This window comes from Limulus polyphemus, unplaced genomic scaffold (genome assembly GCF_000517525.1).
Source record: "Limulus polyphemus unplaced genomic scaffold, Limulus_polyphemus-2.1.2 Scaffold2585, whole genome shotgun sequence".
In the NCBI taxonomy this organism is placed as follows: domain Eukaryota; kingdom Metazoa; phylum Arthropoda; class Merostomata; order Xiphosura; family Limulidae; genus Limulus; species Limulus polyphemus.
In genome coordinates, this window is record NW_013668195.1 from 21097 (window position 1) to 40466 (window position 19370).

General features: G+C 34.6%; 1 protein-coding gene across 1 annotated transcript in view; it reads left to right on the forward strand.

Moving 5' to 3' along the window:
* The window catches only part of LOC106467363, a gene marked incomplete at its 5' end in the record, with an annotated part of 21279 nt that extends 6578 nt beyond the window's left edge, over nt 1-14701 (forward strand). The window contains 3 exons of the mRNA XM_022395525.1: nt 245-394; nt 10604-10801; nt 13486-14701. Of these exons, the coding sequence (XP_022251233.1) occupies nt 245-394; nt 10604-10801; nt 13486-14177 (1040 nt within the window). The remainder of the gene's footprint in view (nt 1-244; nt 395-10603; nt 10802-13485) is intronic.
* Nucleotides 14702-19370: the final 4669 nt, after the last annotated feature.

Here is a 19370-nt window from a genome sequence, read left to right on the forward strand (position 1 = left end):
TTAATTCCTCTGAAATTTGGCCATTCCCAAAACCGCCCCCCCCCCAGTGACACAGCGGTATGTCTGAGGACTTACAACGTTAGAAACCGAGTTTAGATACCCGTGGTGGGCAGAGCACAGATAGCTCATTGTGTAGCTTTGTGCTTAACTCCAAAAACAAACCAAACATACCCAAATTTCTTTTTTTTTTTTATCTTTGAATTGGTGAGATCGAGTTGATAATAGAAATTTAATTTGATTCCAGGACAACAGCAACAGCTTCGGGCCTTCGCGACAGCGTTTGGCCAACGTCCTCCATTCCTCGACCCACTTCGGGAGTGGGAACACTTAAGACGAAAGGCTGCCGAGCAGTGGACCTTAGAGTTTCCTCGAAGGATGCCAGGCGCCCCCGCAGGTACGTAATCAGTGACACAACTAACCAATAATTTCTTGTAAAAGTGCACGACTTGAACCTCCTTCGTATTTTTGACTGCGTCGTATAATATGCTGGTTGTTCTGTCACTAAAAAAAACAAAACATGTTTATGCGTTTTTTCTCCTTCTTTTTTAAAGAAAAAAAAACAACAACAACCAGCTACCTATTTTATAGACTTATCATTATTCTATCCATGGCTGGCGGTTGTTAGACGTAACTATTAGGCTCAACCAATATAAATACTTCTGCTATAGGCTACTTACATTCTGTCGATTTTAATGTACCTGTTTAACTTGCACTACATCGTAATTATATAGAGGTAACATGGCATTAACGAAGACCTTAGAAGGGTTTGGCTCGTCATTAAGGCACACCTAACAACCAACGATAGAAACCACGATTACGTTATCAGTTTACTACTTGCTGCGACTGTGTGGTGTCAGAAAGTTTATTTACAGTTTGCTTGTAGCTAAACAGTCTTTTTTTTTTCTCTATCTCTTTCTCTTTTTCAAGTTTAATAACCAAGCAATTCTCTCTTTTTATATGTCGGTATTCCAATGATAAATGAAAGCCGATCGTTGACTTTGGGCACGGTTCTGTAAACTATAAAAAATCACTTCTGTAATTATGTAGTAATGATAACGTGCTCCCCCTGATTTTATCAGATTACATGTTCGAATGAGAGATAACGCTATTTTGGTTCCTTTTTTTTTTATAATGGGACAAATTACGTCGTGAATTAATTTCTATAGGGCTGAGTAATGGCAGGCATATTCAATATGATGGAGACTGTAAATTAATGACGTTTTCATTAATATAAGTTGCTTTCAACACGTCTCTTCAAGTGGGTCAACTTCTAGTTGTTCGAACCGGATCATCTCTTATCACGTGTTTTGACTTCCGAGAACTTCCATTAAAATAGGTCAATTTTCCAAATTTTTGCTGAAGTGAATTAGGCAAACTGGAACACTTCTAATGAAAATGATCTGTTTATAAAATTTCTATTAAAGCAAGTAATGTGTTTTGTCTAGTTGGTCAATTTCAATTATTTCTATCGTAAGCTTCTAATATTTACTTTGAAGCACGCCATCTGGCCTGGCATGGCCTCATGGTTAGGGCGCTCGACCCGCAATTTGCGGGTCACGGGTTGGAACCCCCGTCACACCAAACATGCTCGCCCTTTCAGCCGTTGGGGCGATATAATGTGACGGTCAAACTCACTATTCGTTGATAAAAGAGTAGCCCAAGAGTTGGCGATGGGCGGTGTTGACTAGTTGTCTTCCTTCTAGTCTATCAATGCTAGGTTAGGGACTGCTAGCGCAGATAGCCCTCGTGTAGTTTTGCGCTAAATTCAAAGCAAACCAAGCACACCATTTTTTCAACATTTCACTGTAAAATAAAATATATTATGTCATGACATGAGAATGGTGGATTAACTAAGTTTATGATAAAGTTAATTCCATAATTAATGTATTAATTTAATTTTTATATTTGTATAGAAAACAAATTATCAAAATTGTATTAGAGGTTTTATTTCATGTCAAAACGTATTCATAGAATATTTTACTATTAAAAAAAGACGATTGAAAAAAATAGACAAATGGAAAGGGTTTATCTTAATTTTGTAGCGGAAAGCGACACAAATTATTAACTGCTATTCCGTCTACCACGGACAATCGAAACCCGGATTTTAGCGTCGTAAGTTCAGAAACTTACCGCTGACCCTCTGGTGGACAATTGGAAAATGAAAATATCAAAGTACGGTATAAGCTCTTTCAAAATGTTAAATATTTAGACTTATCTGTTAGTCTGTCTTCTTGCTCCATGAACACATAGAATCTTAAGTATAGCGCTACTGATTAAGTGTTATTTTTATATCCGTGTCCTTTTTTTCTTCTGAAATTACATACACACGCGTATAGATTCGCAATAATCAAGTCTGAAAGTTTCGTGGAAATAAGTCGTTTTCATTCACGAAGTGAAACTTGAGAGGCAAGGAATATCTCTCCTCTTTTAATCTCGTTTCTCGGCGAAATGGGCGAGTGATAAATACCTTGAAGAGGTGAACCCTACCATCTCCGTACAGAGGGATTTAAAACCTAAACTCGACCGTCAGCTTCATAAGAAGAACAATTTATCAAGCTGAGATGAAGGATAATAGACAGCTTGCTGAGAGAAAACTGTGGTAAATTGCTTTGTCAATAGCATGGCGCCTTGCAAGTCGTCAGTGCCAGTGAACGGCGAAATAAACGTCGAGAGGGGACGTTTGTGGTTAACCGGTCATAATGAAGACCTCTAAGTTTGCAGAACGTATATGTTTATACTAGTAGCTTCCGTAGCTAACTCGGTTGCTAGGAATAACCGTCTTTCGTGAAAGCTATCATTAGGTATGTAGCTCGCTGACAATTGACACACTATTTGGCAGACAGTGCTGTAAGCGAGTGCAGACAAATACCACTTCTGTAACGTAAGCTAGAAGAAAATCATAGTTCTTGGTTTCCCTCTCGTGTGAGTAATAGACGAGAGTATTGTTGATGTCAAAGAAAAGAAGTTCATTAAAAATGGCTTCCTTCTGGAAGTGAACGATCAATTCTCGTGTGTATGCATGTATACACACTTCATGGTACAGTATGTTTTGTGAGATGATATATTAAAACTTTATGTTTTAAGAAAAACTGGAGCACAAAATGATATTGAAATACTTAAAATGTTATTTATTTCTGTCTGAAGTCAGTTTCAGTGATACATCTTTATGTATTTAATATACATATGTGTATAATTGTATACATATATATATAGACTGTGTGTTATCTGTGACCGGCTATAAACGATTAACGAAAGCTATCTCTCTGTTTACTTATTTATGTGTGCATGACTGTGTAATTATATGTTCTTAAGTATATTATAAGCGTTTGAAAAATTAACCAGAAACCTTGCTTAACTTCACTATGAACAAGTTGAATGCCACGGGTGGCTTATAAGGTTCCACGGACACCGTTTGTTTTTAACGTTGGCTGCTAAGCAACTGGAAAAGTTAATACAAGTGTAACTAAGAAAAACAAATCTAAAAACCTTGTATTTTAAATTCATTTTCTTACGTCGAGATTACAGTGATTCACTAGAAATCAGCACTTTTTATATTTTAAACAAAAATGTGCTAGAAACAAGTAGCCAAAAAATATGTCCCTCGTAAAAGACAACCTGGTAAAGCTAGCTACACTGTCGGAATGGGAAAAGTAATAACAGTGAAAAAAAGGAAAATAATGATGTAGGATTCTCTCAACAGTGGAAACACCTTTTCTTTCACATTAACTTGTGGAAACACCTTTTCTTTCACATTAACTTGTGAAAACACCTTTTCTTTCACATTAACTTGTGGAAACACCTTTTCTTTCACATTAACTTGTGGAAACACCTTTTCTTTCACATTAACTTGTGGAAACACCTTTTCTTTCACATTAACTTGTGAAAACACCTTTTCTTTCACATTAACTTCTAAAAATGGATAATTATAATTTAAAGAAAATAATTTGCATATAAATAACAGATAAATATAGGGTACAAACTATAATTGGGAATGGTCAAAAATATTTCAGTAGAATAAAGATCTTGGATGTAGGATCCACATAACGGTCGGCTTAAGAGGCTAAGAACCATTAACTACCCAAACAAACTTATTCAATCTTTGAATAAATATGTCAAACTGACTTTTCATTTAGTACATTAATTTAGGTTACTGTAATTTTTTGATAGATTATTGGGTTATACCCAGTTCATTTATAATGTGAGTCAAGTCACCTAGTTCATTTATAATGTGAGCCAAGTCACCTAGTTCATTTATAATGTGAGTCAAGTCACCTAGTTCATTTATAATGTGAGTCAAGTCACCTAATTCATTTATAATGTGAGTCAAGTCACCTAGTTCATTTATAATGTGAGTCAAGTCACCTAGTTCATTTATAATGTGAGTCAAGTCACCTTGTTCATTTATAATGTGAGTCAAGTCACCTAGTTCATTTATCATGTGAGCCAAGTCACCTAGTTCATTTATAATGTGAGTCAAGTCACCTAGTTCATTTATAATGTGAGTCAAGTCACCTAGTTCATTTATAATGTGAGTCAAGTCAAAGAGAAAACGATGGTTTTAATTTAAAAAACTGATCACATTTATTGTTACCTATTTTTCGTTATAAACATATCAGCAATGATCGCTGTAACAGTCATAAAAGTTTAGGAAATGAATCGTTTTTTTCGTACTAACATTTCAAACGTAACACATAGAACATTTGTCGTTGGTAAGTTGTAAAACGTCATAGGAAATAAAATAGTTTTACATACCCTCTCGAAGCTGCGTTACTGAAGTTACTAACCCTGAGTTAAGATATTTGCGGTTTAATAACTTTTTTCTTTCCAAAAAATGTAAGGTAATCTTTTACGACTCCCTTGAAACAACCGTTTTTAGTGTTAAAAAGAAAATTAATCCATAAAAGAAATTTAAGTTAGGTTTGTGGAATAATAAGTTTATGTATTCATTTATTTTATTATTATTATTACTTTACTTCAAAGCTTTAAAGGCATTGACATAGTGCATTGTTTTGTTTTTTCCTTCTCTGAATTCGTATGGATAGAATACCATTACCAAACAAACATATCAAATAATCTTGTTTTACGGAGCATTTGAATCATATTGATAGAGTTTTGTTAACGATAATTTACCGCAAGCTTTATTAATGTAGCGTTTGTACTTCTGATGTATGAGCAGAAAAATACTAAAATTTTTGTGATATTTTGATGGAAGTTTCACCTATTGATCCATTGTTTTGTAACAAACTTTATAATATACGTTAAAATGTAATTTTGTGTTACCCATCCTCTTCCTAGTCAGAGTTTCACACATAGTTATAGATAAGGTCTACAGATAAGTAAACCCGGCTTGCGTGATGGTAGGTCACTACACAATCGATTAAGCTAGAGAAGTTTAGTAAGCTTGGTATAATCAGTATAATACTGATGCATCAACGCCGCATGTCTTGGTTGATTCCGTGTAGGGCTTATAAATAAAACATGCACAAGTTTTTAAAACGCGAGTATTTGACATAGTTTCTAATTACACGTTTCAGGTGTTTCAATACAAAAGGTTTATATATATGTAGTGTTTATGTATAGCGGCTTCTTCCAGAAATGAACACTCTGTGTAATACACATTTCTTTTTTTTTTAGTAGTCTAAGTAACCAAATACTTTCAAACAGAAGTATTGTGTATTCTTAGGTTGAAAATGTATTTTTAAAGTATTGTTATTCTTTCAGAATTAATAAGTTATTGAAATAGAGCTCAACATTTAACAAATGAAAGTTACAAGTCTTAAACACATATACTAACTTTCAAGTAACAGTTCTGATTGGTTCTATCCAGTAGTTTTTGTGCTGACGCGATATTTTTTTTTGTCAAATGCTCTACTTTTCTCCTTAAGAGTGTTAATCGTTTTATAAACGTTTTCTTCGAATTAAAACAATTCTGCACAACAAAGTATTCCCATATGACAGATTAGTAAAAAAAAACACCAGCTATGATTTGCTATTGACCCGAATGATCATTGTTATATCAGATTTTTATCCACTTCACTCGTATATTAATGCGCAATATTATTGTGTCATGTATTAGTAGTTTAATATACATCGTTGTACTGACAATGTGTCATTGTTCGATATTTTTATTTATGACAGGAAGTGCACGAAACTATACTTTATTCTTTAAAATGCATAATGTAACATAGTTTATTATTTTTTCGAGCTAAAGAAACCAAGTTATCAAAAAGCACTGAATGCATAAAATTGGAAATGACTATAGTTTAAACATTTTTTAATATAATTCAGAAATAGCTAATGACGGTCAGAATTTGATCTGTGACAAAGAGTTTGGGTAAACCAAATGATTAAATGACCTGATGCTGTTTTAACTTAAGCAAGCCGAAGAAAAAATATGTTTATCTAGTAGCCCATCTGGTGGCATAAATATGAATTTATCTAATTTTTCTTATCTACGTTTTAATTCCAATTTCTGGTTATCTTAGATACATTTTATCGATCATTTTATGAAATGTAAACAGAAAAAACTGGCGTTTGACAAACTTGTTATCTATCGACCTGATTCGAAAACCTTTTAAGTATTAAATGTCTTAACTTTTTGTTTCGTATCAAATTACCTACCATTGGAAAAAGCAAAGTTTCTAAATACAAGCGTGTAATTAGGATTCTCATATATAGCCAAATTTGTTGAATACATTTATCAGAGCATGTTGATAAAAAACAAAAGGTAAAAGATTAATCCAAATTCTCTTACTAAGACAATTACGTGCTAGCTCCCGAATTGTTCGAGGAAAGGAATCTGTTGATTTCGATGGAAAATAGTTCGATGTTAGGAACGACAGTCAATGGATGTAGAACAACGAATGGGGCAGATTGGCGAGCCTCAAAGGAGCCTAATAGTCATCATCATTACCGCTTGTTTCCTTCAAAGTAAACACGTAGTGACAAATGGTGTTGTCCCAATAATGACTCCACGAGGAGAAACTGTCCTGTTGCCCGCACGGAAACTGGAAATTAGAGTTGTTCATCTCGTACTGTTTCCAACACGATTAAGAGTGTACATGTCTGCGCGTTTAGTTTTGTTTCTTTGGAAGAACTTCTTTACTTCATGTTGTTCAGATCAGAAGCCTGAGAACTTAAGTTTAGCAATATGCGGGTGGCGGTCGTGAGGAGTGGGAGTGTTGATAATACATAAGTAAACAGAGGAATCCCCCTTTTACATAGGGCTAAAACGGTTTCCGTTACAAATGATCTGTTGCACGAAAAGGTTTGATTATTTGAATTTAGTCGTGCGAATCACTTTAATGATAGGTTAGACAGGAATCGTAACGAATCTCTTCTGAAGTATTGAAGAAGACTCCAAAAATAACAAAAAAGGGATGATTGGCCGAACTTTCTACAGGCACAAAAATAATGGGCGGATTTTCGAAAATAATTTTAAAAGAAATTATGAGCAACTGAACTATGTGTGTTTGTAATTAAGCACAAAGCTACACAACGGGCTATCTGTGCTCTGCCATGAACTATGTACGTAACTTACAAGTGTAGTCGCTTATAAGAACACTTTTTCTCAAAATTCTGATTGATATTTTCGTTTATTATCAAACTATTATTATTTCTCTTTTTACTGAACACAGGGTCACTGGAAGTTAGTTGCAGTTTTAAATTTATTTAACTGCAAGCCATGATGGGCTATTTGCGCCGTGCCCAGCGTGGGTTTCAAAACCCAATTTTTAAAGTTGTAAGCTTAAAGGTTATCGTTGAGCCTTCAGGGGCTTCAGTTTAGAAACTTGCTCCATAACTAACCAGTAAGTCAAGATAGCCCAAGAGTTGGCGGTGGGTGGTGATGACTAGCTGCCTCCCCTCTAGTCTTACACTGCTAAATTAGGGACGGCTAGCGCAGATAGCCCTATTGTAGCTTTGCGTGAAATTCAAACACAAACAAACAAGTCAAGATAGAGACTATGATATAGTTCCTAATTACACGGTATTCAATTGCGATCAATTCTATTGTTAATGTTATAATCAGTTATGATACTAACAATTTTTTCATTGTAATTCAATTCTCAAAATTACATCAGATATCGCAATGATAGATGAAGAATGAATCTTACCTCTTAAATTTTGAAATTCGTGAAATATGACTGGTAGGACATTTCTTTTACCTCTCCTCTATAATTGACAATAAAATAAATAAGATGAGTCGTCTGATGAACAGTAAATAATAAAAAATAAGTTATTGGCATAGAATAACCTAACAAGATGTGGAGAAACACCGTCCTATTTTGTTATGCAATATATAGCTGCAAGAGTTTCCAAAGACATTACACTGATCATGATAAGTTTGTATTGGTCCTCTTTTATTTTCTAAACATTAAACAAGCAAACAAACTAATAATTATTTACATCACATAAAACAGTTAAAGGTTACTTGAAGTTTATAGTATTTGGTTATGACAAGGTAAAATATTACAATTACACTCTTTCCCTCTCGCTCATTTTTGTGAAAATCAAATATCTGGTGATCCGTCAAGTGATCTGAAATCAAAATGAGTGGTCATTCAATCAATACTCGAAATGAGCATTTCACGAAGTTTGACGGTAATATGAAGTATTGTCCCTTCGAATTTCAACAGCAGCCTGGCACTGATGTTGCATTTCCTGGGATATTCTTGACAACACCTCTGTTTTAGGCCATCTTTACTTTATGGAATCCGTTGACGGCACGTGACGCGTTTCCCAAGCATATCCCATGCATGCTCGATGGGCTTGAAGTTGGGTAAACACGCAGGTGTGCTATACCGTCAATTCTATTTTTTCAAGGAATGTATTCACCAGTTTTACATGGTGAGAGTCGAGTATTCTTCTTCTTTAGGCTAAAGTCATGGTCATTTGCATCAGCATTTTGTATTCACCAGTTTTACATGGTGAGAGTCGAGCATTCTTCTTCTTCAGGCTAAAGTCATGGTCATTTGCATCAGCACAATACGTCCCTATAATATATAGCATTAACCGTACCATTCCACAGGATGTAGAAGTTAACACGTCAACTAGTGCTTAATCCTTCCCATATAATACGTCTACAGTCACCATATGCGTTATGTTTATGTGTGAAAATGTAGGGTGGATCTAATTTCAGAGTATTTATCGATGAATATATGCATCTTATCTGGTTGCAGAGTGAAGCGCAATATATCTGTCAACATAATATTGCTTCACATGTTATCGGTCAACTGGACGTGTTCTTAGCCTTGTGGAATCAGTTGCTAACCATCTGTAAACTGACATGGCGTTCAGCTGAGTTGGCGAACATCTGATTCAGTCTCGGAGTAGGTGTGTTACTTTTCATAAAGCCAGCATCGATAGTTAACGTTCTTCTGTTTGTGAATGATGGCGTGTATTGTTCAGGTGGCCAAGCAAGTGTGCCATTTGCTTGGAAGTGGCTTTACATTATTCTAAGCATAACTTAAGGCATCTGTAGCCAGTTCACGGTAACCTGTTATGATATACTGGCTTCCATTTGTCAGATGGCTCTCCACATGAATGAAACATCCATACGTTTTCTTTGAGGTCTAGCAAAAGGCATGTAAACAACTTGGAACACTTTAAACTCTGACACTTCAAAGGGACAACTGAAACAAGAGTGTGTGAGGCCTTGATAAAATATAATAAAGAATAAGTTGACACGTCTAAATAAAAAAATTTTAGTTTCGAGCAGACGCTCTTCGTCAGGCACTAAAAACCGTGTTGCGATTGAATTAGGAATTTAGAAACATAAGTACAGGAAAACTGAGCACGATGTGTATGCATTAGGCTGAACGATAAATCATGTGTATTTTAGGGGACATAGCCTATTATCATATTTCTGATTTCCATAATAAATCAAGGAGGGTGATTGGCACCATTCTATAACAGTAATGTTTCTTGTCCTGACTATAATATTACAAATTCCAATTATTTTAAAGTTATTTTGTAGGTATTGCTATTTATAAGTAAAGCTGATTATTAACGATTCTTTATACACTGATATACATTATTTCTATTGTTGAAGACAATGGACTATCAACGTTGAAATGTCGAATCATACGACTTGAAAAAGTTATGAAACACGGAATGAATCTACATGTTGACTAACTGAAAAAAAAAAAAATATTGGATATACTTCCGTGTAAATAACAATTGAAAACGTTACTTCATAACAAGTAGGCTCCTAGAAGTCACGTACATATTGATTAGACGTGCGTTATCGTAATATTCCAAAAATAGCTATGCTTTGTTTTCTTATATTTATAACCATTAATATGTGATCATTATGAAAAATTATTTAAATATGCCTGAGACTTACAAGACGTTAACCTCTAAGAGACAGCAAGAACTTGGTAGGCTATGAGTAGCTTTAAACTTGAAGCACAATTATTATTTTTTTCTTATAATGTAACCGCATCAAATTTCTAACATTTAATCTGCCACATTGAAATAAACATTATATGTTATATTTTTTGTTTAAAACGGTATTTCAGAGATTTCTCTTCTAAACCTAGAAATGTGTTTATCCTTTAAATGACAACTTATAATAGAAACAAAAAATGATATTTTTTTTCAGACCCTGTTCAAGCTCTGCATCTGGCTGGCGCAGAACATCATTGGAATCCTTATGCTCCACCTTACCCATCATACCTTGCATCAACATCTTCAATACAGGGATCCGCATTCCCAGCGCCACCAGTAAATTATACGTTAGAGGACGCTTTGGCAGGAACTACTCACCATTCTTGCTCCAATTCGATACAGTTAACCGCAGGTAGGTAACTAATTATGTTCGTGGCTTAAATACTATTCTCGACTACATTATATCTAACACATTCTTGTATTGTTCTTCAAATTTCATAAGTCGTTGTCTCATTTTTTCCTTCTTTGGAAATAACACATTTTCTAAAGAAAATACGACCACCGATAGTCGCAACAATTCAAAAAGTGGTACACAACTGTCAACTAGAGGTCTTCATGATTAAATGGTAAAACACTTTTTTAAATATGTTAGGAAACCCACGTCAATGACCTTTAGTTCAGTAATTTGATGCTTAACATTGACGTGAATTTCTAATATATTTGAAAATGTACTGTAGCGAATTTATTTGAAGTATCAATACTGTAGCTACAAAGTTACAGAATTAGGTCGTGAATATCTCAAATAGCTAGCAAATATAGCTAAAAAAGACTAAGTTAATAAATAGAAATGACATCGAAGACTTAGCTTACTATGTCTCCAATTTTTTGGGACGGATCAAAAGGAACCGGAAGAAAGATAATATTTATGAAGCCCACTTATATGATCAACACCTCAACTGTGTGTGTTCTCGTTTTAATGGTATAGAAATATGTCATCGTCTTGATAAATTATGACCAGATTTACCCAGTATGTTAACATAAATACTTCGAATCACTCTATAGTTGCCGTGAAAGATTATCGTGCTTCCAAGACTTCATTTCATAAAGGTTTGAAAATATCGTAGTTAATCATATACGACATAAAATAGGATAACTGAATCTACTGTGTAATGCAGTATTAAAATCGTGTCATTATTCATTAAGACGTTTGCCAGTTTTTATAATTAGTTCAGTGAGTTCTAATAGCAATAGCATGATTTTTGGGAACATCATTCACAGATGATATCCACACATTTGACTCATGTAAAGGACCTGCGATGTAAGCTTCAATCTGATTTTTAATGTGACTCATGTGATTTAAGTTTCAATCTGAATTTTAACTTGACTCGTATAAAGGACCTTTAACGTAACTTTTAATTTGAATTTTAACTTGACTCATAAAGAGGATCTGTGACATTGATATTTTCGTGGAACTAACTTGAAGGTAATTATAAGTATGTTTATTTCAAGTTAACGATACTTCAATAAACAATTCAATTATAAAAATATATATTTAAGTGATGACAAAGCAAAAACCACGTTATGAAATTATATCCATTTCCCAATCAGCTCAGTTTAACGCACATCAGGTATCTGGTGATCCATCATATGATCTAACACACGAGTAGTCATTTTAGTCTACGCTCGTAAATGAACATTTTGTAGAGATAGCGTTATATTTTTCAGTTCATGACTTTTCACTTCAATATGATCACTACGAACAGTAAGAGCATCACGATACTGGTGTTACATGAATAAAATTAGAATAAAGTCCTAAATTATCCTCAACCACTCTGTGAAAGACCTGTTTGCAAGACATAATTACTGTCCAGAATAATTTGAGAGGGATACAATGCATCTCTGAAACAACCCATACATGCTTTAAAGAATTGAAGTCTAGTGAGAATACAGACATATCATTCGGCTAGTTCTCCATTTCTAAAAGAAATGTGTCCACCACTTTATAACAGTATGGTCTTGCGTTATCTTTTGTAAGGCTGAAATCAAGGTCCATAGCATCAGCAAATTTTAGGTCAAAAAGTCTTAGAATGTTGTCCGTACAAAGTGTGATGTTAATGGTACCATTCCATAGGATGTTGAAATCTATATGTCCAACAGTGTTTATTCCTATTAACACCATCTTTTCATCAAACACACACACACTCATAGACGTCACGCTCCTGTAAAGAACTGGTTATGAATTTTATTTCAGATTCTCTCCAATGACGATGTTTGTTATGTGTCTATATGCGACTCATATGTAAAATAATATAGATTCATATTATTAGTCTACTGGACCCATTCTTGGCTTTATGAAGACGGTTTAAAACCGTCTGTACACTGACACGGGGTCCAATTGAGACTACAGACAATCTGGTCTAGTTTCGGAGTAGAAACTCTTACCATTGAGGCACACCAGAATCGACGTGTAACGGTTGTCTGTTTATGTTATAGATAATATTCTGCCTTATTCGAGTGCACGAGCAATTTCGCCATCGGTCTAGAAGCGGTTTTATATTCCACTCACGATATTATGAGACAGTTGTAGCCAATTTGTACTAGCTGTTCTGATTGGCTGACTTCCATTCGTCGTGATGGTTCACTATGGTGAAACTTCCATGAGTTTTAGTGTGTTTTTTTTAAGTTGCAGGTGCGGTTCATGAACAATTTGGAACACTTTAAACTTCAAAGTGACAAATGATATAATGTTTTGTGACATCATTTTATGTACACACATATATATATAGGCTGAATTGCTAAACATTAGTATTTCAAATCGCTAGGTGCCTGATTTACGTTGTTATGAAGCAGTAGTTTTGCCTTGTCATAAATAAATATTGCAAATTTCAAGTATCCTTTAGTTGTTTTATGCAGTGCACATGAGTTGATGAGCACTTTGATGATACTGATACTAAAAAGTTACAGGTATTCTTAAAGCTAAAACAAACTTTTTACGAGTTATGAGAAAGTTAATAATCCACTTTCCAGCTCTTAATATAAACGTACTGGATATATTATTTTGAATTTTTTCATTTATAATGTTCTCGCTTATTGCAGGATTATCTGAACGCGGAGGAGGAAGCTCTTTAGCTGCTCTAAACGACCAGAACAGTGCTCTTGCTCTAAAGACAGACTCAATATTAGTATCTCGATACAACAATGCTGTAGCTGCAGCAACTGACTTTTGTTTATCGAATAGATTGTCCGAACTGCGACAGGGATTAGGCGGGATTAACAGCGCTGGGATTAACCAACAGACACCCAGCACTACGGTACCGCTCTTATCGGCCAACGGCGCTGCCTCTTGCTTGTCGGTCAGTCACGGAGGGTATGGAATTTTGGCATCTCACAGTTGCTATGGCAACGGAAACGGTAATGCAGCAGCTGCTGCCGGGATGTATTTGAGTCCTCCTGTGGTTCCCCCGTCCCTCCTTTATCCTCAGCTTTATTCCAGCGTCTCTCAGTCTCAAATTCATCCATCTCTACATCTTTTGGGTAATGAGCTTAGATCAGCTGTGGATGTTACCCTCGCTACCCAACAACATCATCGCAACGAACAACTGGTTGCAGGACTAACCAATATGGCAGCCTCTCGAGCAAACAGCAGCTCCACGGATGGTACGATCCAATCGGAAAGCAGTAACAGCGAAGACAGACAGACAAATCACGTGACTCCAACGGTTAGCGGAAGCACTCTTTTTGGAGCTACTAATGTACACAGTGATCCGACATTATGGAGACCCTACTGATATGTTCAAGTGTCATGTAAAATAATTTATTCTGTAAAAATGTCGCCGACTTCTTCTGTGTTGAACAATTCATCATCAAGTCACTAAGCTTTCGTAAATAGACGTTCATATTTATCCTATATTGTGGGCTCTTTCCCGAGAAAACGGTTGTAAATTGTCAAATTTCGAATGTTGTCTATATGAAATAATAATAAACAACCAGAATCACGAGAAATAAATATATTTAATGCACTTTTTTCTTTATTTACGTTAAATTCAATGACAGCGAAACATTATGCTAGGAACACATTCCAGTGTTTTGTATTTTTGTTAAGAACCGTACAAGTTATGATAGACGTATGTTTACTTTAACAGTTTAATTTTTAATATTACTCTATACCATTTCATTAAGTGTCTGTTATATGTTATGTATAGTGTCTCTTGTGACTTGGGAACGTTTTACATAATTTTTAATGTTTAATAGAATTGTCGCGGCGAAGCCATGTAAATAGAAACTTGACATCTGTTGTGTCCAATAAATATTAATTACTAGTGAAATTTTGAATGACTCGATTTTCTAAAAACCCAACATCTATCACAATCACCCTAAGTGTTTCAAAATATTTACCTTAATAAAAGGAAATCAACACAGTCTTCAATTACAAAGTGAAAAACTTGCGTCTGTATTAACGCTTAGATTACCACACTGTAATAGAAAAGTTATACAATTAGCGTGTTTGAATGCTCCGAAAAACTAAAACATTGCCAAGCAGATTCTCCTGAAATGTATTAGACACAGTGTATTATATCCAGTACTATACGCCCTTACTTGCGAAAATATTACATGTGTAACATATGTGCCATTGGGGATGTTTCTGACAGAGTGTAAAAATATCACCCCGTCTGCTCTTAAACAAAACCTAAAGCCATTCAAGAAGGACTGGTTCACCTGGATATTTAGACAGAAACTAATGACGATAGGGTAATGATATTTACGAAACAAAAATAGTATACATGCATATTTAGAAACACACATTTCATAAAACAATATGTTGGAATTGGTAATATTTTATCCTTTTAATATTTTTATAGTTGCCTAATAATAACGTGAAAGTGGAGTTTACTTATTGTGTTATGTTAAGATGAACCGAAGGCTTGCTTTAGCAGATTAGAGGGATTTTGCATCTTTAAAATCAAAGACGATCTATAAAAGTTGGAAGAACGTCGTTAATAGGTGAGGCAAGTATTAATGAATCTCCCACGAGCTACAATATGTGACATGTAAAGACAAAAGCTATGACCTTTTACACGCTTTCTTTTGTTGCCATTGATCAATCCGTAGAGAAATTTAGGAACAAAATCTCCACCGTAGGTAATTAGTAATCCCATTTGTCAGCTCAAGAACGTCAGATTAGGAAAAAAATTACTGGGCATGCGCAAACACTATAGCGTGAGATGCGTTCAAACTTCGAAGAAAAATGAAGAAAACAAAAGTGCATCGGTAAAAGTGACATATATTTTTCAAAATGGTTTAAAAAAAACAAGGCTTGAAATAAATATATTGTTCTTGCAAGAAAATGAGAATGTATTTGAATATATATAAAGTAACGTACTAAAAATTCTTTAACAACTTTGAATAGAATTATTTTTTTGTTGCCCACCACAGGTATCGAAACCCGATTTTGAGCGTTATAAGCCTTCAGTCTTACAGCTGAACCACTGGGGGGAGGGGTGAGAGATAGAGGATTGTACAAACACCCGAAAGCTGTTCGTAGATCATCTATTTACGTACATTTTAAATATTGTTTAGCAAGCCTAATTTGTATTGCTATGTGCGATAAACTGAAATAACAGCTATTCAAATTGTAGTGTAAAAATAATATTATAGTATATACGTTGAAGAAATAACGAAATTTGGTATCATTGTAGATCAAACTCGAAATATATTTTCCTAGCAAAATCTTCTGATAGTCCTCTTTTATTATATTACATAGAAGACTTTAGAAACGCTCCCTGTAAAAAATGTCAAGCTTTATGAAAGTTGATTTAGTAGAAACGACACCCCTTTGCTTTTAAAGCTTTCTTGTTTCCAAATGTGTGTGTGTGTGTTAGGGTCTATCACGAAGTCCATCGGCTTCAAGCAGTCATGTTAAATCAACATATATTATAGAAGAACAAGGCCGGAAATATCAGACTAATAACAAATAAACATTAGAAATAGTTCTAACTGAACACTTAAATACTGAGTTCTAATACGAACGATTTTTGTTGTTGTTTGTTGCTAAACACAAAGCTACGCAATGGGCTATTTGTGTTGTTCTCACCACTGGTATCGAAACCCGGTTTTTAGCGTTATAAACATTCAGACTTGCTACTGAGCCATTGGGGAGGGGGCAATACGAATGAAAAGACGCCGATCTGAAACATTTTAATATCAAATGTAGCAAAATATTTAACGAATCTTATTTTTAAGTTTTTGTCTACGTTTGTCATTACAGATTTTGTTTACTTAAGTTATTGTTTGATTGAAGTTATGCACAAGATTACACACTGGGCTATCTGTGCTCTGCCCACTACGGGTATCGAAACCCGGTTTCTAGCGTTGTAAGTCCGCAGACATACCGCTGTGCCACTGGGGGGCACTTAAGTTATTATGGCTGTTGCTTATCCGAATTATTCTACAGTGGGAAGTAGTTATGTTTATAAATGACAGATATGTATTATATTTAACAATAATTTCGAATAATTGAATATTGTTAAGTCGGTCTATGTTAATGTAACAAATAAAGTATTTACTAGCACGTTTAATTATATTTCTGTCTATATTAAAGGTTATATAGTGGTGTTATCTGTGTATGCAGAAGGTTAATATGTTTTATCGACGTTTTGTTTGTTTGTTGTTAAGCGCAACTCTATACAATGGGCTATCTGTGCTGTGCCCACCACGGCTGTCGAAACCCGGTTTTTACCGTTGATTCTTTAACTAAGTTAAACAATAATTATACGTTTGTCAGGTTAATATTTGCATCCGGTCAAATTAAATAACTTATGTTGCCATGGTTACTTTCGTTAAGAAGTATTAGAAAGTGACATGTATTAGTAGGGTTAATATTAGTATTAGGGTGAACCCAATGTGAATGAACCAAATAAATTATGTACGTAAGATTTTGTTTTAAATAATGACTGAACATTCGAATACTACACTTCCATATACGTCTGCTATAAAAATTTAATGCATAATTTCAGAAGTTGAGATAGCATAAAGAAACGGTAACTGGAATGAAGAAACACTTTCCTGTCATCTAAGTTTATGTATTCTCATATTGACTTTATTCTCATAATACATATGCGTATTTCTTTCATTTCTTTTTTTTACTTATATACAGAAGTGAGACTGGGCGGTATCTAATTTACAACATGTCTTTTACTGCAGCTTCAATCAACCAGATTAGAATATCAATTCCAACAGCATCGTTTGATTTCACATGCAGATAGGTCTCCTAGGGTATTCATTTCCCGGAGAATAGACGCACAATCTATCATTCATTTGAGTGCAATCACTTTGGTGACATAAATAAATGAGGAGTCATATTCTTCTAGCAGTGGCCATTGTATGAGACCAAAAATCTTGATAATTGATAGCGAAGAGGGAGGAAAAGGGAGTTGGGAGTTAGCAGAGAGAGAGACTTGATGACGCGAAATATGACGAATGTCCTTTCTTTATCGACGCACGGTCGACGTGTTAATTGATTGATGATTCTTCGTCCTCCGACATTAAACTTTCAAGTCACGGTTGACGCTAATAGGCACTTAGAGACTCAAGAGTTCGAACTAAAGTAAATAAAACTACTATCTAAGTATTTAGAATGTATTAGAAAGTGAGTTTAAATGCTGGTGTAATTTAATACGTTTCAAATACTTCAATATCGTGACTAAAAATGTCTCTAAAAATACTTCTAAACTTTATCTTCGATGTAATATTGTTTGCTTAGTATTTCCGCGTAAAGCTACACAAGGGCTATATGCACAAAACGGTCCTTAGTTTACAACTGATAGCCTAGAGGGAGGGCAGCAAGTCAACAGTATCCACCACCAGCTCTTGGGATACTCTTGTGTCACTTTTAAAAATAATTAACGTGTAATATTATATATGAGTGTGTGTGCGCGGGGGGGGGGGGCATTTTTGGTTCGTGCCTCATTACTGCAAAAATTAATAAGTAAATAAAATTGCATTTCGCATTTTTGGATTATGGGTGCGCTATAAGAGGAACTGTCAAATCCCACTATTTTATGAAAATAGACCATGAGTTGGTGGGGGAGTGGTGTTGACTAGCTGCTTTCCTTCTAGTATATCACTTCAAAAACTAGAGAATTACTCGAGTAATTTTGCGCGAAATCTAACAAAATCAACGCATGTATTAATATAATCTATTATTACAAACTCATTAATATAATTTTATTTCTAACCAAAAAGAATTGTATATTTTGTTTAAGCCTAATAACTTTAGAAGAACAAATATCCCCCAGTGGCACAGCGGTATGTCTGCGGACTTACAACGCTAGAAACCGGGTTTCGATACCCGCAGTTGGCAGAGCACAGATAGCCCATTGTATATCTTTGTGCTTAATTACAAACAAACATAAGAACAAATATTAAAAACGTACTTATGGTTAATTAATTAATACTTAATACGTATTAATTTTTACGCTCCATTAAGTATTATACATGATGCATGGTTAATTTTAGGATAGATATAAATAAATGGATTTGACCATTAATCTTAACGTACACCCACGTCCACAAAGTGAGGAGTGCGTTTTTGCTGCAAAAGGATGCAAAAATTGAAATCTCGGATTTACAGTCTTCATTTATGAACCACTAGGTCACTCCCGGCTGATATCATTTTGAATATGATGACGAAGAAGGACAAATTTGTACGTCGTATTACTTTGAAATATTGAAGAAATGAATTGTTTGTCATATTGTTTGTCATATACATATTGTTTGTCATATACATTTTATCCTTGATATTTTCAAGATGTCTTCAGTTAAACCAAAATAAATCTAATTTTTGTAATAGTCAATATATCAGTAAACTAAAACTACAATTCTGATCAGAAATATTTTCATGTATTTAGAGCAGTAATCGAAAACCTTTGATCTTTTGTCAGTTTTTACCTAATGTTTGTTTGTTTTTTTTTTAATTTCGCGCA